Source organism: Lissotriton vulgaris, chromosome 9, assembly GCF_964263255.1.
Source record: "Lissotriton vulgaris chromosome 9, aLisVul1.2, whole genome shotgun sequence".
Classification (NCBI taxonomy): domain Eukaryota; kingdom Metazoa; phylum Chordata; class Amphibia; order Caudata; family Salamandridae; genus Lissotriton; species Lissotriton vulgaris.
This window is the reverse complement of record NC_141697.1, coordinates 689995594-690012593: the sequence shown is the minus strand read 5'-3', so window position 1 is coordinate 690012593 and position 17000 is coordinate 689995594. Positions and strand designations below refer to the sequence as shown.

The 17000-nt window shown below is 44.5% G+C and overlaps 1 protein-coding gene across 1 annotated transcript in view; it reads right to left on the bottom strand.

Annotated features, from left to right (window-relative positions):
* SIX5 (SIX homeobox 5) overlaps positions 1–12586 on the bottom strand; it is a 133075-nt gene extending 120489 nt beyond the window's left edge. Inside the window, exon 1 of the mRNA XM_086938417.1 lies at positions 11937–12586. Coding sequence (XP_086794543.1) covers positions 11937–12586 — 650 coding nt within the window. The remainder of the gene's footprint in view (positions 1–11936) is intronic.
* Positions 12587–17000: the final 4414 nt, after the last annotated feature.

Sequence of the window (17000 nt, the reverse complement as noted above, 5' to 3'; positions counted from 1 at the left end):
CAATTCCGTTCACAAACGCCAAAGTTATTAGACATAGAATTTTCAAAAATCCCATAGAGAAAAAATCCTAACTATATATACCTACTGGCGACCGCCAGTAGGTAATATATATATATATAACAAAAATTCTTATAACACTTATAAGGTCCCAAAGACGAGGCCTATTGGTTATGTCAATGCGTGTGACTAAGAATGAGTGCTTTATCCCAACAGATGCATAGGAAAAACTGTCTCTTAAAGACTGAATTTGTAAATTACATAATAGTAGTGCGCAAGATTTCAATCATGCTATTTTTTGTCCAGCTTTGCACTTCAGACGTCAACCATTTTTTAAACCACTTATCGTTGAATCTAGTACATCACCTGCAGAGAAGGCTAGTCGATGTATTGTGTACCCACAAAATGGGTTTAAAAAAATAAAAAATTATGTATCTTTGTATTGAATTTGGTATTGTGATTGTTTTGTAGTTGTTACTTTGTAAAAAACAACATTGTATACATGGATCTCTGATGAGGTCCAAATCAAAAAATAAAGGTCTCACAAACTGTCATCTCTTTCCATAACAGTACCATAACTTTCCCAGATACAAAGATATTTGTGTTATCCATGAAAATATAGGATTGTTTGTATTAGGCATAACCATCTGCAATAGGTTGTCCGGGTTGCACTAGCTATATCGGACATAATTTAGGAGCAGCTCATGGGCTACTGGTAGCGCTGTCACTACCAACAGGTAGCTCTTAAATATGGAGGCCAGTCCAATGTGTCATTTATACGATCTACATCGGAGCAGAGATTTTTCCTGCAACATGCAAGAGTCATCAGTTCCCATCTGCATGCCCTTGGAGTGAGAGTTAACCAAAACAATGGCAAATGCCCAAACTCGCACACAGTGAAAATGACCGTCACAAAGGCATGCAACATAACCACTCATTATCAGAGAATGAAGGATGCCAGCATAATACAGAGATGCCCAAGTATGGCACTGGAGTAGCCACTGTTAAGGCGTGCATGCATGGTGCTGTATCAGCAGAGGAATAAAAGTAGAGGGAGTGGAGGCATGTAAATACTTGGCATGCAGTCCTTCATGGCAAATACAGCCTCTTCCTGGTGGCAAATCTACATGGGACCAAAAGTAGCACCTACTGGGTCATCTCTGGTCTAAAAGTGATCATTACAGCAAATCTCTGCCATCCCTTGCATAATGGTGGTCAATGCATAATGTTGATCTTTTCTGCAATATCTTAAGCTTCCCTGGCCTAATGTGCATCACTCGCTCCCCTGCATTGTGGGGGCTGTGGGCATTTTTCATTCTTCTTGTTTAACTTGGACCACACCCGATATAAGGGTAGCTTTATTATTTCATGAATGGTAAACAGCCCAGGGTTAACGTGGAGAACATCATTTTCATCCAGAATTGAGGGTTCTGCAGGACTTTTATTTAACCCCAGCAGTGACTTACATTTATAGGGGTCCACTTTCATAAATATCGTTTTTTATTCTAGCTATTTCTCTATTTTTGGTGTTCTAGGGGATGGTTTTGCTGATGCCTAAAGCCTGGACTTGTACAACTTGTGTACCTTTGGGAATAGCTTTGCTATCAGCTGCTTTTAAATTTAAGAGCTCTGTAGTCAGAAGAATTGGATTCCAGTCATGGACCTAGGCAAGTAAGGCCTGTATAACAGAAAGGCAACCTTGCTATCATAATGTTGAGCCGGCAGATGTGTGTAACATGAGTGACAGCTTTGGCTTATATCTGATGGACAGTAGCTTTCAGAGAACTCAATGTAAGGTCTGAGTAAAAATGATAGCTTTGCTGACAGATAGGCATGCTTGTAAGAATATGTGATCTGTGCCTTTACTTGTAAGAAATGAGTGCGCTGTTCAAAGCCGGCACACGTAAGATTGACACAACCAGGTGAACATTTCTTTCGTATGATACTTCAGCCTGTGACATCTCCAACTTTAAGGATAGCATGGTGCAAAATACTTGGAAATTGTACGCAATGAGTCGGATACATCTTTCATCTGAAATCTCAGAATGTACCAATCTCTGTAATCAACTGGTCACCTTTGAAGGACTTAAGTTGTAAGATCTGTGTCACCTGAAGAATTGTTGTTGTACGATGTATAACCTAACAGATAGCATGATCAGCTAAAGCCTAGGCATGTGAACTTTGCGTAAAGCCAGCTACCCCTGCTGTCTGAAGTCTGAGCCCGGACAGTACCTATGAGCTGAGGACCAGTTGGGAGGTCTGGCCTACAAGATCTCTAAAGTGGGGTACTGTTGCAACCATTTTTCATGAACAATGATTACGATTAAGAGCTGTGCATTGAGAGATTTGCGGTCTTAACGCTTAGTTCAGTAGTATTTGTTTAACAAGGCCGATAGTGTAATGTCAGAGCTTGGACATCTGTACTAACTCAAAATAACTCATAACACTAAATCGCACTATGCCGGATTTAACTGTACTATTTGCAGTTCAGTAGCATGAAATTCCCCACCTGTTTCTGCCTTACACTACTGTGTGAATTACAACATGAAGTCCGTATAGTCATCTCTATTATAATTATTTTGTAAGCATTAGAAAATAAAAAGCGAGTGAATGTAATCTTGACCAGCCTCAATTATCATTGTAACCAAGATGTGTGTGTACTGCTATGTGGCTTAGAAGCAATTTCATTATGCAGTGCACACACTCAAACTGATCCAGTGAAAAAGGTTTAGCGTATTTTGTAAATGTATAAAGTGTGCAGCAAATTTAAAATGTAACTATACCATGTATTTTATTAAATAAACATTATACATAGCCTTTTGTCAATGGGTATAGGCTTTTTAAATCTATTTTCTCTGTAAATGTAATTTATAACCATAATATGTCAATTTCTTACCACACAACCCTTAAATGTCTCTCTCTAGATCCCCATACATCCTCACGATGGCCTTCACTTGTCCTTATTCTTACCCGTGGCTTTCCCTAGGCTTTAATTGGAAAACACACCCTCGCCGATTTCCACAGTGCTGCATAAGTGTTGCATAGCATGAAGAGGTAGATCAGTATTTTGCACTAGGAATATTGAATGTACCTTTGAGCGATACAGAGTGCCATCTATCCCAAGCATTGGGGGGGATGTCTAAATCCTTGTTAAGAAAGTGAGTAGCACCCCTTCTTGTCTGGAGTACAGGACAATAGCCAAAGGCTGATGGAACTTGTACTCAGGGACACTTTAATGCAGGGTTTTCAAATGAATAGCTCAAGATCTTAAATATAGAGCTAGCCCAGTATGTCATTCAAGGGGTCTCAAACAGAGAGGAGAGGTCTACTTCAACATGCATGGGGTAGAAGGACTGCAGGCCCTTGGAGTGACTATTAACCAAACCATGGCCAAGTACACCCTACGACCCACCAACAATAAACTAACTACCAGCACAAGGTCTGCAACACGACCAATCAGGGTCCATGAACAAATAATGCCAGTAGCTGGAGTGACTGGAATATGGGACTGGAAAGGGCAGGGTGCAAGCTTGGAACAGAACCAGTTGAGGAGAAAAGGAAAGGAGCAGGAGTTGTGGCATTTAAATGCCTGTTGTGGATTTCTTCATAGCAGAAACTTCTCACCGGTGACATTTGGAACAATAAATGGTATCCAGCGGGTCATCTCTGTCTAAAGGTGGTCATTCCTGGCATAATGATGATCCTTTTTGAGACGTTTGGGTATCCTAGGCCTAACCATGCCTTCCTCGCTCTCCCACCTATAGGGTGACTGTTCTTAAACATTTTGTTCTTCATTGCATGAATTGTGAATTCACCAGCTGTTAATGATTGCAGGTTCACCTCTTTCACAAGTGGCAGACAGCCCACGGCTAGAGCCCACTGCTAGAGTCCAGAACTAATTGTGGTGTTCTGCAGAAATCCTGTTTATGTGCAACGCACCATTATCGTCTCCAGACCCCACTAGTCCTCTTTCAAAATTCTAGATCCTCTATCCAAGCTATTAAGACTCGACAACATGCATACACTATGGGGTGGTTTTGTGGATGCCCAAAGCCTGAGCTTGAATAGTCTGTGAAAGAGGCCAAGCTAATTGGCTCATTGTGTAAATGGTTGTAGGTCTGTAAGGTACTTCATCCAGACACAGAAGGGAAGGACGACCACTTGATTATCATAAATGTATATATTCAATGGGGTTCTCAAAAAGAATATGATAGAGAATTAGGGCTCTTAAAAAAGGATATAACTGATTTAATAGATATGTACGGGAAGGATACAATCATAATAATGGGTGATTTTAACCACAAATTAAACTTTGGAAAGATAGATCACTGGTTTGAGGACATTTTGAGCCCTTATAATATAGGGCCAGCAGAATTTCAAGGTGTTTAACCTCCAATCAAGATGAAGCATTAGGGAAGTTTTGGGCTCTAAGGGTTTAATATGTTTGAATGGCAGGAAGGACACAGACTGACCAGCTGCACTGACTTTTAGAGTAGGCAATCAACATTGTCCAATAGATTATATTTTTATCCAGGCCTGGAACTACACAATGGTAAAAAAGTTCTGGGTAATCAAGCGCAGGGACAATGATCATAATGCTTTATATTGTGAATATTTAGGGGGGGGGGGGGGGGAAATCAACAAGTACATGTGAAAGGGTGATCCCCAAAAACGTGGAATACCCAAAGCGCCTCACCACAAAATTGTCAGAAGAATATGTTGAGAAACTGGCAAGCTTTCACCAAAATTTAATGAAGGATAGAGTTAAAGGTCATCAGGTAGCATGGTATGTGGATATAATAGCACAGGCGGTGCAATGTCTTAGAGTGTATGTAAGAGATAAAAAACAAGCTAAGGTAAAAACACACCTTAGCAAAGGAATGCCCGGGTGGTATAATCCTGTATGTCAGAATTCAAAAAGGGCCATTCGGAAAATAGAGCAACGTCAGAGGAGCTATTATGATCATGAGAATTTAGAGCTCCTGCACAATCTGAAGCAAGAATATAAATCCCTAGTAAGGAAGCAGAAAAGGATGTTTAAAGAAAATGGTGGGTAAACCTATTAGAGACAATAGAAAATAAAAATATAAAAAGGGTTCTGGAGGTTGATACAGGATGCCGTAGGAAGGACCCCGGAAAATAGGAGTTGTGTTGTGCAAGAGGCGGCATGGGTAAACTACCTAAGCAATTTATATAAAGCTAGTAGGCCCCAGGAAATAGAGATGGATAAACCAACTTGGACAGTGTGTGTAGAAGCGCTAAAACCAGCCTTTACCGTAGAGAAAGTAAAAAAAAAAAAAAATCAAGAAGCTGAATCTATCTCGTGCAGCAGATCCTGATAATTTCCCCACCACCATCTTAATTAAAACTCAAATAGATTGGTGGGCAGGATTTTTATCTCATATGTTTGTCGCCATTCTGGACTCAAATCTTGGAGAGGGGTCATAATTAGACCCTTACATAAAAAGGGCGAAAGGAAGGATCCAAGGAACTATAGATTAATTAATTTATTGGACATTGGAGAAAAGGTTTTCTCAAAAATAATCCTTGGTAGATTAAAGGAGTGGGTGGGGCGGTGGTCGATAGTCCCAATAGAGCAGGGAGGCTTTAAGAAAGGACATTCTACTATCGATCACTGCTTCTCTCTGTGGGCTGTGGCGCGGAAGTCCAGGATGCTGCAGGGCAAGTTGTATTGCTGCTTTGTGGACTTACGCGCACCTTTTAATTTGGTAGATAGGGAGTGTTTGTGGGAGACTATGAAAAATTATGAGGTTCCTGATGATCTTTTGTTGGTAATCCAGGAACTGCACAGCCAAAACTGGGCACAGGTAATCAAAGATATCTCTGGCGGCCTAACACCTGAGATAGCGATAAATAATGGACTGAGGCAAGGTTGTGTTATGGCCCCGCTTCTCTTTGCCATATTCTTAGCTGACTTGCCCCTTCCCTTGGGCTCTGCCAGAGGTGCAAGCCCAAAACTAAATGGAAGGCATTTGTCCTGTTTGCTGTATGCCGACGACTTGGTAATATTGGACCAAACCGAGGTGGGTCTTCAAAGAAAGGTGAATATATTCAGCGAACACTGTACGGCAAAGCGACTTACAGTAAACATGGAAAAAACAAAAATGTTGTGCTTTGGGAAGAAGAATACGAAGTTTAGTTGGTATTTGGGCCAAACTAAACTAGATATTGTAAGTGAATACAAATACCTCGGAATAGGGTTCACAAGTTCCCTGAAGTGGAGCATGCATTTGGAGGCTCAGAAATTAAAAATCACATCTAGCGAGATGTGGACTGAAAAGATTCAACCACAGTTATAGTGATATGTCACATAAGCCTCTATTGGCGGCCTATAAAGCTATGATTCCCCCACAACTCCAATATGGGTCGAAAGTTCTTTGTATTGATGGTAAAAGCTCCTGGGATAAAGATGAGGGGAAATGCTTAAAATCTTTATTGTCTCTCCCCAGCTCGGCAATGATCCAGGCAATCAGACTGGAATTAGGCCTAACCGCTTGGAATGTTCAGGTGCAATTAAGTCTCCTCAGATTCTGGAATCGGTTGGGTCTTGGGGAGGTCACAAAGGTGTCTCAATGGTGCATGAAAGAAATCCAAGCCAGTGAGTTAAAGTGGACCAAAGCCATAAGAAGTAAACATCAGGCCATTTGTGACCACCTGAATGTGAAAATAGACCCGAAGACTCTACAAATTAATGTAATAAAGAGGGTTCTTAAAATGCAGGGTAAAGAAATTTCTAGAGCAATAGACCGAGAATACTCGAGTAAAAAAGATTCTGTAAAATTTATGAGTACTAGCTGGGAGAAAGACATAAGCTTTCCTTACCTTGACTTAATACCAAACCGCTGGTTAAGAATGGAAGTACTTAAGCTAAGAATTGGTATTAACCCGGTCATTATAGATAGTGCAATAAAAGCGGTTTTATTGCAACCAGATGGCATATGCTTGTGTAAGATAGGGATGAAATGTATTATTTTGCACATTTTATTGGACTGTCATATTTTTAAATTTACGTAAACAGTTCCTTCGCCCAATATTCTTAAAATATGACGCAAGAGCGCGTTTACAAGCACGGAAGCTTCTTGTTGATATGGAAAATTTAGATATTGCGATAGCCATTGGGAAATATATGCAGGCCGCATGTAAATTCCCTGTCTTATCAGAGGCTTAAGAGTAGCTAAGTGCTTTGTAATTTTAATAATGAAATTATCTGTTTTAAATTGCTATAAATTAAGTTTTAAGGATAATATGACTTTTAATGTTTAAAATATGATGTTGTGATGTGTAGACTTTTAAATGATAATGTAGGAGCTGTGGTTTATAGATCAAATGATCTAAATAAACTTTATTTTTGAACTGAACTGAACTAGTCTGTATACCTTTCTGATTAGCTTTGCTGTAAGATGTTTGAATCGTAAGAGCACAGTAATCCAAAAACTTGCATGGCTGTTGTTTATCTGAGCCTGTAAGGCCTGTGCAACCTGAAAGACAACTCTGCTATAATAAGCCTGGGCCTGCAAAGATATGACTAATATGAGTGACAGCTTTAGCATGTATTTGGTGGGTAGCTTAGATGTATGAGGACTAGGAATAGGGCATGCACAACCTAAATAACAGCTTTCTTCGCAGAAAAGCATGCCTATAAGAACTGTGAAGTGGAATAACTCTGCAGACATAGGGATAGCTGCCTTATGAACCCTGAGCATTACCTTCTGTGAGATGTCTGTGGTCTTAAGCTTTATTTACGCTATACGATTTGATGAACATACGTGATATGTTTTGTCCTCTATAGTCTAGACATCTATCTTAACCCCAAATAACTAATAATAAAATCCATAGCTCAAATATGGCAAGAATGGTGTTTCAATCATAACTTTCACTGTTAAGGACCATTACATTTCATCCATCCGAGCCTGCCTTCCAAATTACTGTATGAATTGCAACATGGCATCTTCAGATCATTTCTGCTGCATCTTTTTCACCTACAGTAGCAAATTATCAGCTTGGTTAATATACCCATGCACATTTCTGTGACCAAATGTGTATACTGCTGTGGCAATGAAGCAGTAACGTTCTGCAGTGCCACAAATCAACATCCAAAACTAACTGAAAAATGGTAACCCTAAACCAAAATCTAACGTGGGGGGCACACCGGACAAAAGCAAATATGAAATTGGCCCAGAGGGCAGGAGGTATTACGAGAATCGCGAGTAAGTCATCATATCGCCCACTCAGCCCTGCAATCCAAATTTATAAAGCCCAGGCGCGGGGGGAGTTACTTATGGGGGAGAGTTATGGGGCCACATTCCGTCGCATAACTTGCTGACCACAGAAAACAAATTCCTCAGGCAGCTGACAGCCCTCCCCCCCCAAGCACTCCTCTCCTGCCCCTGAGACTGGACCTGGGTCTGAGGCCCATTACGGAGGAATTAGGGCTCAAACCATTAACCTTTTGGCGTCGTCTTTGGAGCTGTCAAGACCTCACCACCTACAGAGCCGAGCTACAGGAATTTCTATCCCTACCCAATGCCACCAAGACCCCTTGGTTAAACTACATCAAGAGAACTTGTGAGACCCTTGGATTACCAGAACTATGGTCAGACCCGGAAAGTACAAGCAACAAGATTCTGAGGAAAGCACTGTCCAGAGCGTACTATGATAATATGCTTCTCCGAGCTCTGGATAGCACTCGTGAAGGATCCCTAACACAACACTTCATTAAAATTAAAGACTCATATAACCTCTAAGGCGTTCTGGATGGCATGACTCCGGCTCTAACAAGAAAACTATTCCTCCAGTGGAGGTACGGGACCCTCCCTCTTGGGTCTTTTACTCAAGCATGGTCCTGTCGGCCTGCCACAGAGACGTGCCCATTCAAAGGAGAACGATGTGCATGTGGTTTTCTTCTGTCGAGCCTACCGGAAAAGCAGGAAACACTGGCTTGTCACCCTCCTCAAAAACTTGGGATTTAGAACATTCCTACCCGCATACAGAGTTTTAAAGACTGATTTATCCCCGCCAATTGTGTTCGCTATAGCAACATTTTTAACTGCAATGTGGTATGCCCGCACCCGATTGATAAAGGGGGTCGGAGACTCTTGACAATTTTTATCCCTTGTCTAACTGGCACCTTCTTTTCATTAATTTTTTAATTCTTAATGTATTTTATATTAATGACATATTGATATTCCGGATTTTTAACTGATGAGGTAAATTTTGTACATCTTTTATGATCATGTGATCGAAATACAGATTTGGAATTGGTAATTGGTAAAGAATAGTATGTTCATTTGTAAAATATAAAGTACAAAATGTTCATCTGTACCCCCACATTATTCTGAAATTAATAAACTCCTAAACATTTGACCTGCTACATTTTCTTCTATGCATACAGCTAACCTTTCAGTTAGTCTTCTATGCCTTACGCTCAGAACTCCATTATGAGGGCCTAGGATATTTCAGACAGGGCCACGCACTCATCCCTCCGGCATGGGGCCAACCAACAGTGCAAAACACAGCCGGTCCTCTTGTACCCGTCGCTCCAACTGAAAGAAAGGTGTCTCCTTGCAATTGGGCTCATGGGAGGGCGTCCCCCCTCGCGGTGCCTCTTAGGGGGTTGGGGGGGGGGGGGGGGATACACTTCCTCTTGTCCCAGTTGCAAGGAGACACATTTGGCAGGTTGGTCCTGCAATTGGGCTCCTGCACATTCAGAGACCCTGCAGAAAGGACTTTGTCCAGCACTTTAGCGCCCCCACGGCTTCAGCTGGATAGGAGCTGTAAGAGGTGCTTGTAGGTGGCTGAGGAGGAGGACCTGCAGCCCAGGAGGAGTCTGCACAAAGCAGCTTCCAGATCCCTGCATGTGTCCTCTATGTAAATTTAGAGGGGCCTCGCATATTCCCTTTCTGGCCGGGGCCCCAAAAATCTCAGAACCGGCCCAGACTTGCAAACCACTACATGCACAGGGGTCAGAATTAGGATTTAGGAGTATGATGGTAAAATCAGACTGTCTGGTTTTCATCTGTTAAATTTTAGCAGGTCAAACCGGTGTGGGAAAAGACCCAGTAAATAACAGGACATGCAGATTTTGGAACAGTTTGCACCTAAATCTGCAGGTTGAACTGGTAAGTGAAGCCTTGTTGGCCTCAATTACGAGGACATCATAAAATTGCCCCTCCCGTGCAAACAGGTCTCAGTTACACAAGGCTATGATTTTTTTCTGCAGTTGGTCAAGCCTATCGAATAGTTTAGGGGGGCTACTAAGTGCTGAAAGTGGAGGTTTATTTTGCGGTTAGCACCAAATGTGCATGTTCTTTACCATTTAAATGGAGAAACTCTTAATATCTGTTTTATGCATCTGCTAGCCCAAATTAATATTTATTGGATGGGCCTAGAAATATCTACTCATACCTCTAAATAGCTAGTATGGAGCTGACTCTTCATTCTTATCGCCTGCCTTCCAGTAACCCGTGCCCTTGTACAGCTTAATGCTTTGCTCATATCGAAAGTGCTGCAGGGGGTGTAATGTATAGTATGAAGTGGAGTGTCTGCACGTCTGTACGAGCGATATACATAAATAATATATATGCCACCCCGTTGAGGTGTGTGGAGTAAAAAACGCGTGTCTGTGGATTCTGGAACTAAAAGCTAACTCGGCGCCTTGGACAGGGAGGAAAGGGCATGGAGAACAGAGAAACAGGAAGTTACCGGGTTCACATTTCACAACAATACCTACCATGAGGCTTGAAGCCACAAGCGTGGGAAGGCCCAGTGACGTGGCAGAGCCTGGCCTGGGGAGTTTCTAACAGCAACTGTGTACTTAGAGAGCTAGAGACCTGCTGCTAGGAGGCGTGGCAACCCTCCAGGGAAGGCAGGTCGAGCAGTGTTTCTACAGCAGAATGTGAGCTTTTAGAAGCCTCCATCTACTTTCTTTTGCAATAAGAGTTAAATTAATAATACCCACACTTTTCAAACGAGATGAATTATTACTGGAAGCAGTAAGACAAGTTTCTCAAATTAAGACATCAACTTTCGACCCATGGTCTATTTCCATTGCCAGGAGTTCTGGTCTTGTTTCCGCGCCCAATGATTCTGGGTCCACTGTGAATTTACGTGGGCCTGTCGAATTCCATATGCTTTTAATTCCGGCATGGTCCCTAGGTGTTGGGGTTCTAATTCACTATTCCCCTCACTTAGTGGGCACATTTCCATGTTTCATGACTTTAGACTACGTGCTCCTCCCGTATAATGTATACCATTCTCTCCCAATCTGATCGCTCCCATCCTTATGTTTTGTATTCCTTCCCTAAACATCCTGTGAAGCGCTCGGATACCCTCACGGGTCTGGTTCGCGCTCTATAAAACTAATAAATAAATAAATAAAGTCAGGGTGCTTCTGAATTCTTGTTTGTTTCAGTTCTGACACTTCGAGTCACTCTGCTGTCTGACATCTTCTCCCTTGGGACATGTAACTTGGATTCTAATAATCTTGGCTTCATTTGTTCTAAGCCCCAGAGCCCGTCCCCGACTTTATAAACTAAACTTCTAATTGTATTTTGTTTTCCCTGGCCCTAGACCCTGACATTCTGCCCCAGGTGCCGTCACCGAGTTTATAAACTAAACTTCTAATTGTATTTTGGTTTTACTGGCCCTAGACCCTGACATTCTGTCTCTTGTATCACTAGTTCTCGAATCCGAGACTTAGTGCTCGCTCTCTAGTTCTGGGCCAACATGTTTGATACCTATAGCTAAAGGCGACGTATTTCCGTCTAGTTGCTCTACGTAATGTAGTTCTAGTGTCTGTTTCTTGTTCTGGGTCTGCGGTTTGGACCTCTTTCGAACCACTACACACCGTGACGTGAATGTGTCGGAGTCCTGTGTGTCCGAGCCCCCACTAGCTAAGCACCCCACGCCGGGACACTCACCTTTTGCCGGTCCCGGTGCGGTCGCGCTGCCTGCGGTTCTTGAACCAGTTGCTGACCTGCGTGAGTGACAGGCCGGTCTCCCGGGCCAGCCTGCGCTTCTCGTCGGGTGCTGGGTAGCGGTCGCGGCGATAGCGCTCTCGCAGGGCGCGGCGGGCCCGCTCCTTGAAGCAGTACACAGTCTCCTCGCCGTCCCAGATAGTGCTGGGCAGCGGGAACTTCTTGCGCAGCCGGTACTTGTCCACGGCGCCCAGCGGCCGTCCCCGCGCCGCCTCGGCTTCCCGGTAGCGGGCGCGCAGATACAAGTCCTGCAGGAAGCCGTGGTGCTCCGCCGGGAAGGGCCGGCTCTGCACTATCTGGTACAGAGACGCGTAGTCCCCGGCCTCGAAGGCCACCAGGGCCCGAGCCCGGAGAAGCGCCTCCCCGCCCGGGCCGTCCGCGGGCAGGGAACGCAGGAAACCGGCCAGACGCTGCCCGTCCCCGGCCTGCAGCAGTGCCTCGCACACGCACGAGACCTGCTCGGGGGAGAATCCCAGGGACCCCGGGGAGGAGGGTGTCTGCTCCCCGGGATCCAGCAGGCCCTCCTCCGCCGACAGAGGAGACTCTTCCGACGTCTGCGGACTCCCGGGCTCCGGAGCGGGGAAGGAAGCCATCTTCTGGGGCTCTGGGATCCGCCCCTCTACCGCCCTCCTCCCCCGGCCCCTGCTCCACGTCTCCCACCTCTCCCTTGACCCCCTTCCCTCCCCCACCTAACTCCTGACCCCCTCTACCTTCTAACTCGCTTCCTCAGTCCTGCACACGTTTCCTTCCCGGTCTACCTCCTGCCCATGCCCCTCACTTGGTTCCTGATAACTTTTTCCTTATATCCACAGTGAGGGGGCTTGGCAACTTTTCCGTATATCTACAAATGAGGGGACCATATACGCTTTCGGGCTCGATTCTCATTTAGGTCAACGTTTTCGTTTTTTTAAAAACATGAATATTTTATTTATTCAACCCGTCTCCTAAAAGTTACATTTGTTCAGTGAGAGCAATTGGAAAACTTGGGTTTGGTTATTATTTTAATGAGATAAAAGAATACCAAGCTTTTGAAAAGTTGCCAGACGTGTGTATCACTTTTCCTTCATTCTTTCGCATTTTATTTATCTATTTATTTGTGCGTTTTTATATAGCGCGGACTTTACCCGAAGGTGTCAGAGCGCTTCACAATAGGACCAGAACTGATACATAAGAACATTACAAGTGAACAAAATACAAAAGCAAACGTTACATTAAATGAAGCAATAATGACAATCGTGAGCCAACAAAATACAAGAGGTAGCAAACGGGTGCAATACAAAAGTGACAATCGTGAGCCGACAAAATACAAGAGGTAGCAAACGGTGCATTACAAAAGTGACAATCGTGAACCAACAAAATACAAGAGGTAGCAAACGGTGCATTACAGGAGGAAAGAGTGACGTGTGCTGGTTACAAAAGCGTACAAAGTAAACAGAGGTATAATACTGCAATATATGGAGGGCCCTCAAGCACAAGAACAAACGTTACGTAGGCCATGGTGGCACTTGTGCAGGTATCGAAAATTAACAGATGTAAGAGGTAGAAAACAGTGTGTTACAAGAGAAAGTAACGGGTGCATGTTACACACGAGTTCCAAACACAGGTAGAAAGATAATACTGCAATAAATGCCCGACTCTCGAACCACAAGAACACACTGGGAGGACACTTCCATAGTCATGTAGAGTAGATTTTTCTATAATGGAAGGGCTTCCTTCAGCTAATCGAGAGTGTTAGACCTGACATCATTGGCTTGAGTCTCTCCTCCATTTTTCTGTTTGCCTCTACTGTTTTACGATGTTTTGCTGGTATATGCTTTGGGCGCCGTGTCACTGCTGATCAGTGCCATAGCGCAAGTGCTCCCTATGTTAAAATGATGTATCTATTGTATCCATGTTTGGCTTATTTGGTTTACTGTCAGTCCCTAGTCTAGTGCACCAGGAGTGCCGGGGCTTGTAAATGCAAATGCCGCTCGTGGGCTTGCAGCACGTGTTGTGCCACCCACAGGAGCGGCCTTGTAAAAGAATGTCTACAGGTCGGTCATTGTGAGACCCACGTGCAGTCTTGCACTGTCACGTCGGCTGCGCAGGTATACCTACTTGCCAGCCCCTCCAACCTTCCCTTAACTTCATGTTAGTCACCCCTATGGTAGGCCCATGGGCAGGGTGCATTGTAAGTGTAAGGTAGGACAAGCCTGACCAAGTTGGTCTGTCCTGATAGTGAAGTGCCGCCATCTTAGGGCTTCACTATTGCGAGGTAGCCTGCTCTCCGTTGGATAGAATGGGCCGCCGGGATTATTAACGCTATAATCCTAGCTGGCTCGGGGAGCATGGTGCAATGTCGAGTTTGGTATCCCTGAACTCGGGGTTCAATTACGCATCCGGTGGTATGGATGGTTTTCGGACTCTGGGTACGAAAATAGCACTTTTAGAAAGTGTCTATTTTCTTGTATAACCATATCTGGTCTCTGCTGGTCTTACGTGTGTGTGACAGGAGCTGGGTGGCTCCAAGAGGTCTGGATGAGTCAGTGTGGGATGAGTGGGACATTACGTTGAGAGTAGGGGGAGAGTAGTTGTTGATAGCCTGCCTTGCCTGATACAATGCTGGCTCCACCTCCTGCCAAGCGACTGATGGCTCTGTGCCTGCCATGGACGATCCTGGCCCCACCTCCTGCCAGGAGGGCGATAGCTCTGCTCCTGCCCGGCTCAATGAATAGGCCAGGTGCTACTGCCTCGCTCCACCCACCGCAGACCCAGGGTGTTGGGAAACCCCCGGCATAGACAAAGGGATCAAAGACGAAAAGGGGTATAAGAGAAGGACCCCTGAACCAAGAATTTAGATCACTTCTGACAAGGAACCCTGTAACCAAGGACAAGAAGCTTGCTGATCTAAAGGACTGCCTACCCCTTCTGCCGGTGTGCTGTTGTTGGGGGAATCCTGCAGTGCTTCTTTATTTTTGCCAAGGAACCAGGAGAGAGGAACTGTGTGTGTACTCTCACGCTTGCTAAGAAAATCTCCAAGGACTGGAAGAGTGCCAGTCTCCTGCCGAAGTCACAGGGCCAAAAGACTTCACCTGCTAAAAAGTGCTATCCGCTGGAAGTGTGAATCCAGCACCTCTGAAAAGACCAGCAACCACGACGATCGGACGCTGGGCCCGACCGACGCCAGCTGCAACGCCAGTGAGTAGGAGTACGGCTCTAACTCCAGAGGACCTCGTGTCTGCCCCGCTGCTGATCGCATCAACCGTGTGCCCTTCGACGCCGTGAGCGCTGCTCACTCTGTGCAACTGCATCATCGACAACGCCTGCTGAGGCCTGATCGACACCGAAGACGCGACGCCGGACTTCTCGACGCCGCTGATCATCGTGTGCTTCATTTTCCTAAGGTACTGTGTTGTTGGGGGTCCGTGTGACTCCAGGCCCGACGCAGCGCTCCTCGCGGTCGACGCCGAACCTGTGGATTATCGTTGCCCCAGCGTTGTGTAGCTCCCGTGTGAGTTACCCTGTTGCTAAGAACTGTGTTTCCAAGAAGAAGATTTGCTTGATACTAAAAGACTCTTGTGCTAAAGAAGAAACTACCTTTGAACTATCCTTTTTCCTTTCCGAACGTATTTATTCCGATTGTGTACAGTTTTGCCGTTATTTGGTCTTGTGCTAAGTCTTATATAAAAATACTTATTTTTATAATACTACGGTGTCGTGTCCATTTGTAGTGTATTCACTGTATTACTGTATGTGGTCATAATTGCTTAACACACAGCCTCTGAGATAAGCCTGTTCTGCTCTGCCAAGCTACCAAGGGGGTGAGCAGGGGTTATCGAAGGGTGTGATCCCCTTGCCCTGACTAGAAAAGGAGTGTCCCTATTTGTCAGAAGTGTATACCTCTGCCAACTAGAGACAGCCGGTTCTAACATTGGATGCAGCGGTGAGGATTTGGACCTTGCATTTATGACCCATGTACAGTGATTAGTGTGCGCTACGTAGTGAAAGCAGACCATAACGCAGTCACAATCTGATTCGGAAGGATCCTATTTTTGTTCTCCGCTTTCCTGAAACTTGATTTTCTGAACACTGCCAGTTTTAACCATGAGTGACAACGGAGTCACTGCCCCTGCTATCGTTGTTGTTGAAGAGTTCGAGAGGAGTAAGCTCAAGAGATACAAGAAAGATGAGCTGAAACACTTTTGCAACCAGTTTGAAGTTCCTACCACCGGCCTCTCGAGAAAGGATGATTTTTATAAAGCATTGCAGGCCTGGTGGGAATCCAGAAATCCCTCTGATGTGGTGGTGGTACCCACAGAGGAAGGGGATGAGGAGGTGCCAGTGAATGGACCTGTGCCCTCTCCCGGAAGCAGTGTTTCCTCCAAAGGTCTTTCCCCTGAAGAAAGAGAAGAAAGGGCGAAAGAGCGAGCTTACAACATGGAGATGGCAAGGCTAAAGATAAATGGGCAGTTGGAGTTAGAAAATGCAAGAGGTAGAAGGGAAGCTGATTTAGAGATCAAAAAGTTGGAGTTTGAACGAGAGAAGTTAGCTTTGGAGCGTGAAGCCAGGTTGAGGGAACTGGATATCCAAGCTAAAAAGTTAGAGTTGAATCCCTCTGGTGGCAGCATTCCATCCGAGCCTGCAGAAAGTAAGTTTTACTTCCCAAAAGATGTGATCAAAGATTACAATAAGAATGAAGATATTGGTCAATGGTTTAAAGCATATGAGTTAGCATTGTTGGCCCACCAGGTCCCTGAGAAGAATTGGGGAGCGGGGTTGTGGGGTCGCTTTGTGAATGAGGGAAGAGATACCCTGTTAGACATGCCTGTTGCAGATAGGATGTCGTATGCTCATATGAAAGATGCTTTAATGTTGCGGTATGGTTTAACCCCCGAGCAGTACAGACAAGCTTTTAGAGAATGTAAGAAGTTGCCTGGTACGACGTGGGTTGAATATGTGTCTTATTTTTGCAGAGCCATGGATGGTTGGGTAAAGGGCAGCAAAGTGGAAAGTTACAAAGCTCTCTAT